Raw genomic sequence first — 17,602 nt, 5'->3', positions numbered from 1 at the left:
CTCAGCCTCCCCAGATTCCCCTTCCTGTCTTCTGTACTTAAACAATATTTAAGGATTGCCTCTACCTAATGCTGACTTTTTTTTTTATTACCATCTTCTTAATGCCTACTTCAGAGTATTAACATTATAACCTTCTGCTAAGGCACATAAATTCAGACTCTTTGCCATGGACTGAAATGTATCCCCCTCCCCCAATGTTAAAGACCTAATTCCGAAGAGGCTGCATTTAGAGATAGGGTCTATATAGAAGTAATTAGGTTGAATAAGGTCATAAGCGTATGTCCCTTAGACAATATAGCTGATGTCCTTATAAAAAAGACATATCTTGCTTCCATGTGAGGACACACTGAGAAGGTGGCCAACTAAAAACTAGGAAGAGAAATCTTATTAGAACCTGACCACTCTGGCACCCTGACCTTGGACTTCCAGGTTCCAGCACTGTGAGAAAATAAGCTTCTGTTGTTTAAGTCTATAGCATTCTGTTGTTTAAGTGCATAGTATTCTGTTGTTTAAGTCTGTAGAATTCTGTTGTTTGAGTCTATAGTATTTTGTCATGAAAGCCTTAGCTGAATGGTGTACTCCTCCCTTAATAACTTGTGAAATGTGGAGGAGTCAAATCAAGTTCACCAGACTCATGATATGATTCAATTTTTTAGGCCCCAGGATCTTCAGTGAGTATCTTTCTACAGGGTTCAGATACTTGGATTTTGAGGTTTCAAATGTAGCCAGCTTCTGACTTTTTGGCTCCCCCAATTTCTATAGAACTCTTTTCAGCTTCTTTAATGAGCATTGTCAGCAAGAAAACACATCTATTCAGCACCACGGACAGAGGCACACCGTCAGTGCCCACAAATTAGAAGTTACCACCTGGCACTCTCATGAAGGTGGTATTGGGAATGGAGGGGTTAGGCTGAAAAGGAAAAAAGCCAGGGAGGGAGAATGCCTGTCAGGATTCGGAAGATGCAGTCCCTGACCTGACTGTGCTCAGCCATGGTGCTTCTACAAATGGGAAGTAGCTCCTTAATGCTGTTGCATTCTTATACACACAAGCAGCAGATTCAGGGGAGGCGATCACTCGTTGTGTATAATCGTCCTGGCCTAATTCTTGTCAAGCTGTCACTGTGATGGGTGCTGGCGACAAACCTACAGCTGGCAAGGCATTAATATTAAGTCTGGGGAATCACATGAGGTATGTGTCATGGATTGTTAGTTGGGAGAGAGCCAGCTGAGGCACATAGGAAGAGGGCACTGGAGCTATGTTATGGTCTAATTCTGGGGATAGGTGTGTTATAGGTGAGTTTTCTCATCCATGCCTGGAATGGGAATGAGGTCATAGAGGTCTGGGGCCTGGGGAGAGGAGGGGCCCAGCTCATAGCAAGCTGGGCTGGTGGGGAGCCAGGGCTTCATTCGTCTGACTTAATGAATAAATGGCATCTCTAGCCATTGTTTATCTACTTTTGAATCCTGACAAACAGTCTGTGGCATCTGATGGAGAGGGTTATTAGCTGCATGGAGACAGATGGCTGGGGATGAGGGGATTGCTTCTTTATTACGGCAGACCCATAAGTGGCAGCATTCCTTGTACCTCCTAGCCCCCATGTCAATGTCAATACCTTTCCCAAGCCTTCTGTAACCCAGTCAAACCTCAGAGGAGAGGCCAAGCAAGAGGCAGAACAGCCCATGAGTAAGGGGGAGAAGTAGGGCCAATGGAACTGGGAAAAAAGCAGAGGTTTCAAGTATAAGTTCTTTGAGAATGAAAGCTCTGTGACTCATTCTTCTTTAGTATTCTCCTAAGTGCCCCATAAGGTGTTGTTTATTCAACAGGCATTCAAGAAATGTGAATGATTGAGGTCTGGATTAGAAAAGATAATTGAAGCAGATTTAATTGTGCTGGGTGGGTGGGGAACAAAAGGCAGAGAAGAGAAAAGGAGGGTAGGGCCACAAAGGAGGAAGGAAGAGGCATGAGGAAAACCGCGCATAAATCAGCACACTGTGTTTCAAGCACTAGTTCTCTTCTGCATCACTGTATCAATGGCTTCAAGGAGATCCAACTTATCTGCCCGCTGGTTTTCTGAGTGGTTGCAGGTCCTCTTTCCTGCGATTGTAGTTGTAGTGGATAGTTTCCTTTCCACATTACCCCCCCAGGGCATGGGGACATTGTCACTGACCTTCATTCATCCTCCGAAACTTGTCCTTGGCCATGTAGCCCAGCACCAGACAGCATCCTCTCTTCTGGAGGCCCAGCTCTGGAAGAAAAGCAGAGTTGGGTTAGAAATGGGCCCGACATCAATGAAGGCCCCTCTGCAAGGAATGCAATGTTCACTGCCCTTAAAAACAGGTTACTTATTTATTTAACAGATATGTACAGAGAACTCACTGTGGCACAGTCATGATTTTAAGCCAGTAATTCCTTGTTTGAGTCCCACAACAACTCTGTGAGGTACACACTATTGTTACAACCATTTTATAATATCCCCATTAAAGCTGTATTAAGTGAGTAATCTTAGATGAAAGAATTAGTAGGTGGTAGAGACAGGAATTGAACCTAAGCAGTTTGACTCCAGAGTCCATGCTCCAATCATTACTCTATTGGTCAATGAGGACTTATATATCCCAGGCTCAGGGATGATGTCCAGGTCACACTGGAATTGTGGAAGCAGAAAAGAAGCAGAGTCCAGCCAGTAGGGTCCAGCATGGAGATGTACCAGACACAGTAGATGAGTCAGAGGGGTGAAGAAGTGATGGAGTGAATGTAGGGGCAGAGACAGGGGTTGAGCTAGAGTCAGCCTTTCAAGAGAGAGTGAGTTTCTGGAGCTGCAGATTCCTATGCAATCTTATATTCAGGGACACTTGGCACTCAACAAACATTTATGAGATGTAGACTCAGTGTAGACCACAGGGAATACATAGCATGGTTAATAAACACCAGGCATACACTCTGGTCCCACAAGACTTGCACCCAACTAGAAAAACAAGATAGGACAACAATACTAGGTAGCAAATGCACGAGACATTTTATTTCTCTTGCACAGTATTTTGTACGTCAATGCCATTGTGTGTGAGCATTGAATTGGAGTACATCTGCTTCACGAGAATGCAAGCTGGTCTGTATCCTTTAATCCTGATTTGTCTTATGTACATTATGGGTTCTGAAGTAGCGTTTCACACCAACTTTCCCTTTCGAGCCTCACAATAACCCCATAAGGTAGGCAGATAGGTTATTGCTATTCACATTATGCAGATGAGAAAATTGAAGTTCAAAGATGTTTGATGACTTCCCATAATGACTTTAGAGTCTCCACTCTGATGTCTTTGTTGAGAAGCCACACAGATGTGACAGCTGCCATGGGGTAAATGGACAAGGGTCTGATTTCTGGGAGAGGGGATGTGAATGCACCTTCTCCCAGGTCTTGCTAGGCTTTCTGGGCACCCAGGGGTCCCCTCCATCAGTGTCTCGGAGACAGAGGGTTCCCCCAAGTCACAGCAACTTCTCCCACAGTGCTGTGTTCCTCTGAGCCCACTCAGTCAGCCTCTAGGCTGTTGGCATGTACATAGGGTGGCTCAGTCTCCTTCCTGCCTCTCATGCACCTCTGGTTGCCCAGATCCACCCTCCATGGGTAGCGGGATGAAAGGGCCCATGAGAGACAGATAAGTCAAGCTTGGGGGCTTTTGCCTGAGAGAAAAACAAAGTGTGGCAGGCGGTGGCAAAATGCCATGGCACAGGGGGGTCGCTAGCTTTGATCTCCTGATTCTTTAAAGGGGCTTATTGACTATCAGTGAAGAGCAGAGAAGCGGATCTGAGCTGGCTTTTTCCAAAGGCACTCACTTCTCTTCCTCTCCCTTCACGCTCGCTCGTCTGAAGACACAGCCAAACCGCCCTCACTTCAAACAGCCTTACATCTCAAGCGCCCAAATTGATGATGTTAAGTTCCCTCATCCAAGGCCTTGGCCCTTTCTTCAGGGGCTCCTGCTCTGTCGAGGGCCGTGCAGATCAAAGCCCCTTTGATGTTTACTTACTATATTTGTGGATTCTTTCTAACAACCACCTTCAAGAGGCAAGAATGCAGCATGCCAGGAGGGGGCCGGCGGAAGTACAAGCTGTGAGGAGGCGCTGAGCGCCAGCAAACAATAGCCTCTTGCCTGAGACTATATTGAAGCCTCAACACGCTGACGACAGAGAGAGTTAACCAGCCCATTATTGTTGGCCATGTATTGTTCATTAGAATGATACAATTGCTACGACTCCTATTATATTTTCCATTGACTTCTTATCCCATCTAAAGCACATCAGGGGTGGCTTCTAGTGAAAAAGGGACATGGGTTCCTAGATTGAATCCAGGAGTGAGCACTAGGGAGCATTGAGAAGGGCGGCGGCCGAAGATGCTGGGTGAATTTAGGCCTGTCGATCTTCCCAGACTGTCCCTTAAACAATCTGGCCACCACTGTAAAGATTTAGAGACTGGACAACCTGTTGAATGTGGATGGTCTATGCTGGCTGCCTCTGCCACCCCAACTCGACCTATCCTATGTACCATAATAGGTTGCCCCCCAGGGCAATTGCCTGCGGAAAGAGGTCAGAGTACAAACATTTGTTGTAAGTAAGAACCTTACTGATCATGTTTGAGTTTTGCAAATGAACAGGAAGAGAAGTTTAAAAAAACCTGATTAATAAAAGAAATGAAGGACGAGGCAATTTCTCAATGTATTTGGCTCATTTAATTTGACACGTATGGGTTAGTCTTAATTATTTAGGCGGCTACATTACAAGGCGCTAATAAGCACACGGCAGAAATTTATTAAGTGAGAGTACTCTCTGACTGAGTCTTTACTGAGAAGTAGGGAGCAGCCACTGGGATCTCTGCAAGAAGAAGGTTGGAGGATTAGTGACATGAGAATTACCCAGCTACCCATACATGAAAACCTGGGGCATCCTTGGGAGAGATTTGCAGGGTTAACTTAGAGGTCATTGGGGTCCACACGAGGAAGCAAGCCAGCGGGGTGGATGTTGGGGTGGACAGGAGAGCCTGGAAACACAGGTGAGGAGGTGGGGTGTAGGCAAAAGTGCTGATCACAGAGAACCAGGGGGAAGCAGGTGGGGTGTAGGCAAAAGTGCTGATCACAGAGAACCAGGGGGAAGCCTTGGCTTTGGGAAACATGATCAAGCTAGCCTACCAGGCAATTAGGGGAGAGGTGATGGGCTGTGACAGAAAGCACAGTAGACTTTCGCTTTGTAAGCTAGACCAGTCCCCCGTCTGCTGCCTCCTGTGTCACACGGCTCTGGGGTTGATGGTGGCGTGAGGTCACAGGTGCCTATTTAGGAACAGCAACAGCTGTGGGGCTTTCCATGTAGAGTTTGGGGCTGCGGCGGTGGCTAAGTGCACAGCCACAGCAGAGCCACTGAAATGCTCTGAAGGTGTCCACAGAAAATGAACAGACATACAGGGAAGAAGCCCCAGTTCACCCAACATGGGGGGTATGGAGGGCACCGTCTGGAGAACAAAGGTGTCAGAGATGCTGCTGGGTAAGGAGACATTTATTGGGACCGAGTGTGTTTCAGGTGGAGAAGGGAGGCCACACCACGACATGTCCTAGTCTCTACAATGACAGCAGCTCAGTTAGTCCTGAACCCGTTATGACCCTGAATCCATATCCGCAGCCTATTGCCTGGATGTGACAAGCACCCAGGAAAAGTCTGCTGATTGACTGGAAGGGCCAACTGAAAAATATTGGGGAGTGATTAGTTCTCCCCAACTCAGGTCAGAATGAACTCAGGTGGGCTTAGATGTAGCACCATGGATTAGGTTAGGTGAAGATGGCTGCAGAGTGAATGAAAGTTGTAATTCATTGCAACAGGAATCTAGGAAATGTAAGATTTTCTCCAGGGAGGAATAAAAAGAGATGGCTTTATAAATGGAATGGGTTTTCTCCAGTTTCAGAGTGAAGGTGGGACTTTTTCTATCGTTAGGATCCCTTTATTCTTACTAGTAATAATAATGATACAATGATATTACTTCACATTTGTGGGGTGCTTATTTTTTCATGTTGCTGTCATATTCACTATCTTATTAGATGCTCACAGCAGCTCTGAAGTAGGCAAGGCAGGAATTATTTCCTCCATTTTGATTTTACAAACCGAGATGCAGCGAAGTAAAAGGACAATTTAAGGCCAAAGCGCTAGATGGTAATAGTGTTCACGCTGGAACGGAGGCCTGATTTCTGGCTTACTTTTCAGGGTACAGTACGAGATTCCAGAGGTGTCCACGTTGTGAATCGAAGCAGACAAGAGAACAGAGAACAGAGAATGATGTTTCTGGCTGGGCTGGTGATATGGGTTGAACTGTGTCCACCCCTGTCCCCAATCTACATGCTGAAATCCTAACCCCAGTGCCTCAGAATGTGACCTTATCCAGAAACAGGAACGTGACCAAAGTTATCAAGTTAAAATGGTCACTGGGGGAGCCCTAGTCTAGATGACTGGTGTCCTCATACAAAGGGAGGGCCAGGAGACAGCTGCACCCCCCGGGGAGTATCAAGTGAATGTGGATACAACAGTCTATCTGCCAGAGAGACTCACTCCTCCCCCGTGGCCCTCAGCGTCCCTCTGCAGACATCTAGTTTTGGAATTCTAGTCACTGGAACTGGGAGACAGTACCTTTCTGATGGCTAAGTCACCACTTTCTACTGTGGTTCTTCAGCACCTGAGCCCTAGTGAACCCACAAAGATAGGGAGACAGAAGAGATGGTCTTCTCATAGGGGCTGAGGTTTTCTACTGGTCAAGATTCTTTGAAGCTGATTTCTTAGATCTCAGAGCTGTGACTACTCTAAAAGTTCATCAGAAGACACCCGCTGATGGAGGGCAGGTATTCGGGCTGCTGCGGTAGGGCTGTGCAGGTGGTGGGCACAAGAGACAAAAGGAATGAGGGTGACGGAGGGCTGGCGATGTGTGCAGTGCCCAAGGAGGACTTCCTGGTAAGCCAGGACATCCTGAGCATGCTTCCAGGGTGAGTTGCAACTGGACCAGGACGGTGCTTGCATCTTGCCCCAGCCAGAAGTGAGCAAGCTGTCAAGTAGCTGCAGGTAGAGCTGGGAGCGATGGCCAGGGACCGCAGGCACGTCAGCATCTCTGCGGCGTCTAGGGCACTGGGGAGCCCTCCTGTCCCCAACTAGCTGGGTCTTGCTGAAGACCAACCCTTTTCCGTCTGAAGCTTTTAGAGGGAGCATGTCCCCAGACGCCTATTGAACGAGAAGTAAGAGTGTTATTGGCAGGCAGTCTGGTGTGGCTGCAACAGAGGCTTCAGGGGCAGAGGAAATGAGATGAGGCAGGAGATGAGAGACCTGATAGGTCCTGGGGGACGTGCTTCGGAGTCTGGCCCTCTACAGAGGGGTAAGCGGAGGTGCGACAGGCGGTCTTGCAATTTACGAAGATCACCTAACACCGGTGCAGAGGAGGGACAGGGAAGTCCAGGAAAGGGGAAGCAGCTGTGACTGCAACACTCCTAGTGACACCTGCTTCCTTTTCTTGCCCCCAAGCCTGAGGTTGAAACAAGGAGGACCCCAGAGGGACATCTTTACATCCCAACCACCTTGACACAGGAGGGCAAAGAGGGGCTGAAAATAGCTCCCCAGATCACTCCTGAGTCATGTGGGGTGATGGGGTGATGTCTGCTGAACCCTGCTGCAGGAGCATCACAGAAGGCAGTGTGTGGTAGGGCTGGCAGCCACTCCAGCACAGAACAGTGAGCATCCCCAGGGCTTCTTGGGGCTTCCGATTTCTCATTTCTTGAATGTGGGAGCTAAAGTAAGACCTTCCTCACATAGTTCACCTGAACATCAAATAAGAGCCCTTAGTGAACGATGCCTGGAAGGCAGTACCTGGAATGAGGCATCTGTTTTAATAACTAGAAAGTTTCCACTTAGGCTTAGAGGTCAAACCACACATCCACCACTTTTTACTTTTTAATGATGTACCATTGGTTTTCCATCTTTGTTATATTTTGGACAGTAGCCGGTTCCCCCCTCCGTCACTGAGGGTCACTGTAGCTCTCCCAAAGCAAGCCTAAATCCTCCACAAGAGTCTATTGTGCACCCCCCCTTCCTCTTTTTCTCCCCCCCCATGCCTGAGCATTGTGGTCAGTTTTTAAGCAACGCCTGCTTTTCCTTAAACACATGTGCAAGGGGAGAAGCAGAGAGCTGAACAGACCTCTCCGCATTGGGTGATAGCATGGCTGCATTTGCTTGGGTGGTTAGTATATAATGGGTTAGGAAGACCGTGCAGGTGGGTGCAGTGGGCGAGCGAAGGGCCCAAGGTGCTAGGAACACAGAGGACATGGCGAACCCAAGAGGTGTTCTAGGAAGAGAAGACAGGGCTGAATGGCCGAGCGGCTTGAGCGGAGGAAGAGGCCAAGGATGACCACTGAGGTTTTAGCTGTGTAGACTGGGAGGCGTGGTGGTGTCTGCATCAGACATGATTGGCAAAGAAAGCGGATGCGGTCACGGACTGACAATGGTGCCTTTGCAGAGTAGTGCTCGAGGTGATGGTTTTTCTAAGTGAAAGGGTCTGGGATGATTAGATGAGCAGGAGTTTAGCTCTAAAGAAATCCGTTTTTGAACTGCTTCATTGACCTCAGAGAGTGAAAGCCTTGGTCTATAGGCCGATTCACTATGTCATCAGGTACACACAAAGCAGGTGCGGGCATGTGGGCAGCTCTGCTGGGTGTGCTAATACCCCCCCTTCGCAACCTGCATGTAGTAATAAAATGCGACAGGTATGAAATCCAGCCCTCAAACTCCCATTCAGGGGCTACTGTTATAGGGCTCCCCAAATCTGTTACAGGGCAGGGGGAGAGGGACACCCCTGAAGCCCCAAGACCTGCCTGCTCTAAGTGGGTTCTGCCATCCGCTACAACAAGACAAAACATATAAAACTTTAATGAAAAGGGACTTTAATACAGTAAATATACAATACAGAAGACAAAGAATATAACTTCTAAATCAAACACCTGAAGTGACCCATCCCCTCGTGGGCAAAAGTCAACCCAAAGGGATTGGCCCAAAGCAAGGCCTGAAAGCTGCCACAAGACTAAAGCACCTTCTGGCCGGGACCCATGGAAAAGGGTCAGAAATGGCCAGACAAGTCTGGGAGGAAAAGAGCAAAATCAAAATCAATATATACACTGCCATAGTCACCTCCCTACAGGTATCTCACCCATATCTGCCTTAGCCAGTCCAGGGCCAGGAAACAAGCCCGGTTTCTTCATCACATGCTCGCTGCTCCATGTGGCTTCCTTAGGTCTCCTTGTTCTCCATCCAGCTTCATTCTCTTCTCTTTTTCTTCTCTCCTTTTTCTCTGCTCAGCTCCACCCTCCTTTTGGGTGGGGCAGGGAACCTGGAACTTCCCCTTTTCCTAGGGAACACCCTGTGACACTATCAAGTGCTAACTAAGCACTACACAGCAGACAAAAATACGGAAGCCCAACTTCCCCTCCCAGTGAGATAAGCCAGTTGGTGATACAAGGCACACACTCATGAAAAGGTAAGTAAAAGGTGAAGATGAGTGAGTAACAGCCCAGTAAAAAGTGTCCTCAGGCAAGGGAGGCATTGTTTCACATGAAGGGTGACCTTTGGAGTCCAGCTCAGGAAAGTAGGGCTGGCCATGGCTCTGTGAAGGGTGTCCTCACATGGGCCTTGAAGCCTGGAGACTGTCCATTTTGCCGTGGCTGTGTGCCCATGGCAAAGGCCCCTGTCGTAGGTGACTGTCCATCAACATCTCTTCTGCCCAGAATGCCACACCCTTGTGGATACTGGGGGGTCTCATCTTTGGAAAGTCTCACCTGGGTTTTGCTAAACTGCTTCTGTATCAGTTCTGCCTGGTCCTGTTTTCAGCATAATTACTCACACCCCCGGCATTAACAATGCCCATAAATCAGTTTTCTGATCAAGCTCTATAGTAAAAAGTCCTGGAGACAGAACCAGTAAAGGTTTATTAATCCTGACTAGTGTGTGACTCTGGCCTTCTAGACAAGTAATAAATGTTTAATAGCCCAATAATACCTGTTTCATAATTCCTGAATCTCATTGCTTGCTAATTCTGAGTTTATTAAGGAACTATAAACTTTACATTGTTGTAAAGACATAATTGCTATTTCATTGCTTATTTAATATGACTTAATTATATTAGAACTAAGTTTTTCCCTATTCATATTAAGTATCAATTAGTTGTTTTAAACTATTGATTTGTATTTAATTAACTGTGCTATTACATACCAATTAAATTCTTGTAAGAGAAACCTGAAACAGATGTGGTCTTAAATTAAGTTTTTAAAACAATGAGTTACAGAAAAAGCTCATGCTGAGTTCTCCTCTTTTAGGGAGAGTTGGCCGTCATAGTGATCATTCCAACAAGTCTTTCTGCCTGCCAGGTCATCTGCCCTAGCTTGCGGGGAGTGAATGCCCCTCAGATCCTTGATGATAAGCACCTGGCAGAGATGAGCACCTGGGCAGCCCTGACCTGCCGCCCTCAGCCGGCCTCGGCCTGCTCTTTGCTGGCTGGTGAGGTCCTGTCCACAGTGGGACCAGGGCCAGTAGTAGCGGGGTGGTGACCCCAGAACCCCTGGGCCTGCAGGAGATGCAGAGCCCACGTTGTCATCTCTTCTGGATTCTCCAAATCTCTGCTCTACTGTCACAGTCTATACATGGAGAGCGGGAAAGAGCCAGTGGGCCTGTGCAAACAGGGCCTGGCATTTCATTTTATTCATCTTGTCTCACCCTCACACCCACCTTCTGAAGACAGGCATCATTTCTGTCTTCATTTTATAAAGAAATGGACATTTTTTTTTTAAATTGCATTTTTAAAAATTGGGTAACGTTGGTTTACAACACTGATTTAGAGATACAGGTTCTCACCTCTTCAGAGGAATGTTACTGCGCCATCAACTTTACCATAGAAGAAATGGACATTTTTGAAGGGTCAAGAATTTGCTCAGGGGCCTTAAGCTGTGTGTGGTCAATTGGGAACATACCAGCTGCCTGGTCCCCAGGTCTGGAAAACCTTGCTATGGTCTATCTGCATTCTCTGCAAGAATCAGCTCCCCAGCAATTCTGAGTCTCAATTTCCTGGGCTGGGTGCATCCCATGTCTCAGATACTGCTTGGGGTCCTTCTCCCAGTGAATTGCCTAGAATTCCAACATGGCCTCAGGCTGACTCAGAACCTGACCTTCTTCTTTTTCTTTAAATAAAGATTTATTTTATTTACGCATTCAAGAACTGGGGTGTAGGCCAGAGTGTAGGGGGAGAGAGAATTCACCAGAGATAGAATGGGGAGCAGCAGGCAAGACTGGAGAGGTCTGTTGCACCTTGTGTGTCAGCTTCCTGTCCAGGGAGCAAACTCATATCGCAGGGGCTGGTGACAGCTTGATGATGCTGAGGCTAGGGAGGCCCAGACTGTGTCCTTCTTCTGGGTGACTTTGGCATCAAAACAGTCTACCCCTCTGCACATTGGTGTTGGGATAGTGGCCATCTCCCCCTGGGGGACCAGATGCAGTCTTGCATCAGGTACAACCAGGGTCTCATGCTCCTTCCTCCCCGCTACCTGACCCAGGCACACTTAATTCACCATTGAAATTAAAGTTGTTATTCACTGATTGCTTAAGATTCATTATCCTCTGGGCTAAGCACTTTACATGCATTATCTTCTTTCATTCTTATGAAAGTTCTAAGATAAGTCCTATTATTATTCCTATTTGACAGAAGAGAAAACTGAGACTCCAAAAGATAGAATAATTCAGGATTTAAGGCTAGAAAGGGTTGACTAGAAATGAACTTCTTTGGGCAGTCTTTCAGAGGTACAGGGAGTTGGGGGGAGTGTAATCACACTGAGCGCATTTTTGTGAGTCAAGACTACTGCAGCCTTCCTTGATTTGAGATGTCTAATCTCAGTGGGTTAATTGCCCTGTGGGGGAACAGAACAGAGAAACAGGACCGTGAAGGCCACTCCCACCGCCCTGGCCTGTCATTAGTTTACTTATCCCTAGAGGAACAGGGACTGCTGACGGCCATATGCCTGAGAGGCTTTTGACTTTTCCTAAGAGGAAGTTGGGAGTTGGTGACTAAGGTCTGAAGGGGGCCAGATGCTCACCAGCTGTGTGCCCTGCCCCTAGGGAGGCTCAGCCTGGTACAGCTAGTCAATCATGGCTGGCAAGCCAGGCAGAAAGAGATCATCTCTTGTCTCTCTCTCTCTTTTTTTCCCAGTAGGAGTAACAGAGTCCCCAAAGGACTACAGATGAGGACAATATGCCTACAAAGGCTCCCTGACACTCCAAACCTACCCCCTCGGGCCCCCTGCACTTCTTTTGAGGCCCAGCAATTTTGGGAAGGCATAGGCCCAAGCAGAAGTTATGAACATAAGACTGACACGTGGATTTAATCATCATGTGGATTTATGAAGACATTTTACAGATGTGCACTGTACAGGTGAGACTCGGGGGAACTTAAGTGATTTTTCTGAAGTCACACCACTGAGAAGTGGAAAAAGCAGGATCAAAACCCAGGCCTGTTTGACCCGAGCCCACTCTGTGCCATCTTCCAGGATCAGTGTTGCTGCTGCATCACAGCCAGGGGTCAGAGAGACCCCAGCGGGACAAAGGTGTCAAATGCTTCCAGAGTGTGCTGGCCAGCAGGGCCTGGGCACCATGGGCAGGGGGTTGGGGGCATGGAGAAGTCCCTTGGTAACCAGGACCCTGGAAAGATCCAGCCAGGAGAAGGGCTGGATCTCTTCCTTCTGGGGAGGCGGAGGGGTGGGGCAGGGCGGGGAAGCATGGTGAGAGAGGCTACTTAGGCAGGAGGCTGTGGCGGTTTAGTTCTGTGTGTGCAAACCATCTTGCCACCCACCTGTGGCTGAAATGATACAACTCTCGGTTAACCAAGAGGTTGCCTAGGGTGGCCAGCCGAACTTAACAAATTCCTCACTGGAGTTTGTAGTAATGTGTCCTATGGAACAGGGTGTGGGAGGGGGACCTCTGCTCTTACCAGCACAAAGGAAGAGGACAGCAAAGAGGAAACATGTTCTGGGAGGGGTGGGGGAGTATAGGGTGTTTTAGAGTCCTTGAGGTGGAAGAGGGGGGTGTGCTGAGCCTCAGTGGGCTGGGAATGCCCCTCCACTTTCTGTGTAGAAAAGAGGGGCCATGTGATGGCTTGTCCTTGACCCCAGCCAGAGACAGCCACAGTTGCCTTATTCACGGTCTGGCAGCCATGCCTTGCGGCGCGTTCATCCAGATACCGCACGTCTTGCTGGGCATGGGAGGGAGGGGTGCGAGTGGACAGGGATCCTCCCGTGGATCCTCCCATGGCGCTGCCTCCCCTCCCGGCTTCCTGAGCTAGGGCTGATCACCAGACATCTTCAGAACAGCCCTGGGGGCTGGGGTCAGCAAGGAGCAGAGGACCGGCGGTTGACCAGACTCGGTCCTAGGGCACGGCAAAGCTTTTCTTCACCCACCACAGGCAAGGAGGCGGTGGGGTAAGGAGAAGAACCAGCAGAGAAGGCAGGGAACCCTGCTGTCCTCCCATTACTGAAATCCCCCTTGAGCCTCACACACCCCATTACAACTCTGTATCTTATAATTAAATTGAATCTGCCAGTTACCTCTCAGCACGGCAGCAATTCAAGCTCATTGGAGGCTGTCTTTGTTGATTTTTATTTATTTATTTATTTAGTGATTATTTATCTAGCTATCCATGGAGCTGCATGGCAGCCCGCGCCCAACTAATCTCTTGCCTTCAATAACAGGAAGTGTTATTGGTCTCTGGGACAGAGGGGAGTCGGGGGCATGGGGTGGGGTGGGGTGGGGAGAGGCCTCAGGTGGGTCTGCAGGGTGATGGCTCACTGGTGGGTGAGGCCTCCTGCAAGACAAGGTGGGCTCACCTGAGGGATCGACAGGGGTCTGAGGACAAGGCTGGGACTGGGGATGAGCAACCAGAGGGCTGTGTAGTCTCAGGTGCTCCTAGCAGGTACAATTGTTCTAGAGCCCTGACATCATGTGGGGGACAGTATGAAGATCAGAGAGACTCCCGGACTTGGCCAAAGTCACCCACCTGGGAATGGCACAGTGTGGATTTGAGGCAAAACCAAAGCCCTCGACCTCCACTGGAGTCCCATGTCCAAGGTAACCCAGTAACAGGAAATCAAAGCCCTTTTCTTCGCTTTAATGGTAACCTTTCAGCAGTGAAGGGGCGAAGGAGAGCCTGAAAGCTTTGATTAAGGAATCAACCTCAAAAAGATCCAGGGGAGTGATTCTGCACCACCAGCGATCTTAATAAGAACGTGAAGTTTAATCCCCACGAGGCCAGCCCAGCAAGCGGCTGATTGCTAATAAGCAAGCCAGGGACTGTGGGGAACCTCACATCAATACCAGAGCCTGAGAGGTGGCCCCCTTTGGGGCCAACCAACCTGGCAGCCCTCCTAGAGAGGAGGACAGGGGTGATTGGGGTGGTATGAGAGAGAGAATGCAACTGCTTGGGTGTTATAGTGGGAGAAATTCCAGAGTCCACTCACACTCCAGCAAACCTCCCCAGAAGAGAAAATGGTTTTAATTCGCAACCCTTCCCCTTGTCTATGTGCCCCCACTGGGCCACTCCTGTCCTGTATACCATTGTTTGGGCAGGCATGGATGGCACCAGAAAAGGCCCGAGCCCACGTTGGCCACTGTGGGCGGTCAAGGAGCAGCGGCACTCACAGTTTTCAGCTCATTTGCCTGATGGGAACCGTGTGTAACTGTGACCTGTGTGTCCATAAGAAACCTTGACTCAGGCTCTGGCCTGTCCACAGAAGACAGTTGTAGTCAACTGAGGGAGGCTGGAGGAGAGAGGCTGAAGATCCAGGCCTGGCGTGCAGGGGCATTTATGCATCTTGCTCATCTGGGAAGTTTCGCCTGGTGGGGCAGCCTGCTAAGATGAGGAGCTTTGCTTTAACGGAGGGACCTGGCTCACCTCTTTAGATGGGACCGTGTGCTCGGGAAGCTTGGCCACTAACCTCACAGCCTTGGGGGCTTCTACAGGGTGTGTCCCTCCAATGTGCCTGGGCACGCCACAGGTGTTCACCTTCGCCTCTTGACTATGAAGCAGAAAGCTCCTGGGCTCTGGTGAGGAGTGGAGGTAACTCATCCCTAGAGGTCACCTGAGCGAAGATAGGGTACCAGGACGGGTGCACTATGAGTGCCCCCTAAGTGAGAGTTCGGAAGTAGTGTTATTTAATAGTTTGAAGATCGGGGGGCACTGGGAGATGGAGAATAAAGCCTCTGAGCACCTGCTCAGGCTGAAGGTCCTTCTGCTGTCTGAGTAGAGTCTCCTACACCGGTGGAAAGACAGTGCCCCGCAGCTTAGAGGGTCTTGCCTTTTTCTGAATTTTCACACAAAACCAGCCCTTTTTCTTTTCCTCGGGAGAGACTGTGGTTTCCACAAATGCTCAAAGCAGCAGATGCTCCTTGCCATGCCCAAACTCAGAAACGCTCACTAAAAGGGTGGTTAAGATCCCTCTAGCTTTGGGAGTTGTTGGGTTGGAAGATCTCTTCCTTGATGACTGTTGCTTAGGGCTGGCCCTCCCTGGTGGCCAACAGGTTAAAGCACAGCATTGTGGAGCTATGGCAGCCACTGCAGCACGAGTTCAATCTCCAGCCAGGGAGCTGACCCACATGGCTCAGCAGACCTCTCCTGTCTCACCTGCTGCTCCCCTCAGCAGTGTACTTCGTCAGTCTGCCTGTTCTGTTCCCCACTCTGTCTCTGGTGGATCCTCTCACTTCTTGCACCTCTGGCCTGTACTCCAGTTCTTGTGTGTATAAGTAAATAAATCACAAAACAACAACAACAAAAAAGAAGCCAACTTCAGGCAGCTGCAGGCTCTGGAAAGGCCTTTGCAACTCTTCCCCAAAGCTTTTTTCCTCCTAAGTGTTGGGAGCTCTTGGCATGGGGGATATTTTACTCCAGCTCCGTCCTCTTCTTTCTCTAATGCCAATTGGGAGCACATGGCAGGGTGGGGGGGAGGGAAGGGGTGCGAGACTTCCGAGGGGACAGTTGGGAGGTCCCCCTTCCCTTGGAGTTAGGGGTCCTGGCAGCTCAGATGGGCCACCCGGGGGAACGTCTTCACAGGCATTTTAAGAATTGCCAATGCGCTATCCATTGAGTTCTGTTTGCGCGAGATTAACTCACGTTTCTCTGTGTATTTTCTTATGCCTCTGGTCTTGTGTACATATTTGATATTGTGCATTAGTCAGAAATGTCATAGAATGTTAGAACTGGATGGGAACTTAAGAGTTCTATCGCCCCATTTATGTAGCGGGAGAAGCCAAAGCTCAGAAGAGGAATGCACTCCACCCAATGCACCAGGGCAGAGACACGTGTTCCCAGCCGCAGGTACCATAAGAGGCAGGAGGCTCGCCCCTGCCTTCCTCCCCATTCTAATCCTGACTCACCCTCTGCTAGTCTCATTGCACACCCTGAGAACATGCCTGCTGATTCCAGGGCTGTCCTCCCAGGGATTCTCGCACACCTCTCAAACGCCTCCTCCCATCCATAGCATGAGACCCCCTCAGACACAAACCCCCCACCCCTGAGTTTCGGACTTCTCCCACTGTCCATGCAGTTAATGCCACCTCCTCTGGCCATGCCTAGGCCTTGTCCAGACTTTTGAAGGGGCTTCAACCTCGCTCCTTCTCTCCACCTGTATTTGCTTTTCCTTCCTCAGAAATTTCAGCTTCAGGTGTGTGCTGCGCTCAGGTGGTTAAGCTTCAGGTTGCTCAGAATCTTTAATTCTTTTTTGGAGTTATCATTCACGCATTCACTCATCCCTTTCTTCCATTTGTGTTGAGGGCTTCCTATGAGTCCGTTCTGGTTGCTATGGATATTGTGTGAAGAAACAGACACCAATTTTTGTCTTCCTGACCTTCCATCTTAGACCGTCTGTTAGTCGCTTTCCCTCACATACCACTCCGTGCCAAGTGGGCTTGGACTTAATGTGACACTTAATGTCCCTAGTGGCACCACCTCTGCTTGCAAACTGCTGTCCACTCCCTCCAATGGGCAGTGTGTCCGATCTCAGTGGAGTGCACCTGTATGTGGGGCTTGCTAATTTGCTTCCTTCTCCAACACTTTGTTTCTGGACCCCCACTTTTTATTAGAATAGTTTATTTTTACATCATTTTTCCATCTCAGTTGTAATCCCCATGGACTTTCCATCACCAATTCACCCGTGTGCCATCACCATGCACTCTCCCACTTTTTTGATCCCACTCCCCACTCCACCCCAGTAAAATGTCTCTGGTATACAGTTGTTCATTATTACTATTATTTCCTCCCCTGTCTGGACCCCTATTTTAAATCAGCTCAATACAAGGGACTTCTGAGCCACAAACGAAGTTGTCTGTCATGGGTGCAAAATGAAGGACAAGCGACTGGCGTGTCTTGAGCGGTACCAAGTGTAGGCGCCTGACACGCACAGTTAGCTACCCTCCCCACGAAGCAGTGAGCTGTCAGTCTCCTCTTTAGCAGGTGACTCAGGAAGTCAAGGGCTGGTGCACAAGACTCCAAAGCCAGTCTGGCTGAGAACCTGAGTCTTT

At 48.9% G+C, this 17,602-nt stretch overlaps 1 protein-coding gene across 6 annotated transcripts in view; it reads right to left on the bottom strand.

The window, feature by feature from the left end:
• KIRREL3 (kin of IRRE like 3 (Drosophila)) overlaps positions 1-17,602 on the bottom strand; it is a 529,310-nt gene that overhangs the window by 127,939 nt on the left and 383,769 nt on the right. For all 6 annotated transcript variants that reach the window (XM_012729525.1, XM_012729523.1, XM_012729524.1 and 3 more), the window contains exon 3: positions 2,169-2,246. In XM_012729525.1, coding sequence (XP_012584979.1) covers positions 2,169-2,246 — 78 coding nt within the window. The remainder of the gene's footprint in view (positions 1-2,168; positions 2,247-17,602) is intronic.

The sequence above is a fragment of the Condylura cristata genome, unplaced genomic scaffold (assembly GCF_000260355.1).
Source record: "Condylura cristata isolate star-nosed mole 26May11 unplaced genomic scaffold, ConCri1.0 scaffold00025, whole genome shotgun sequence".
Lineage (NCBI taxonomy): Eukaryota > Metazoa > Chordata > Mammalia > Eulipotyphla > Talpidae > Condylura > Condylura cristata.
This window is presented reverse-complemented; position numbering and strand designations above follow the sequence as displayed.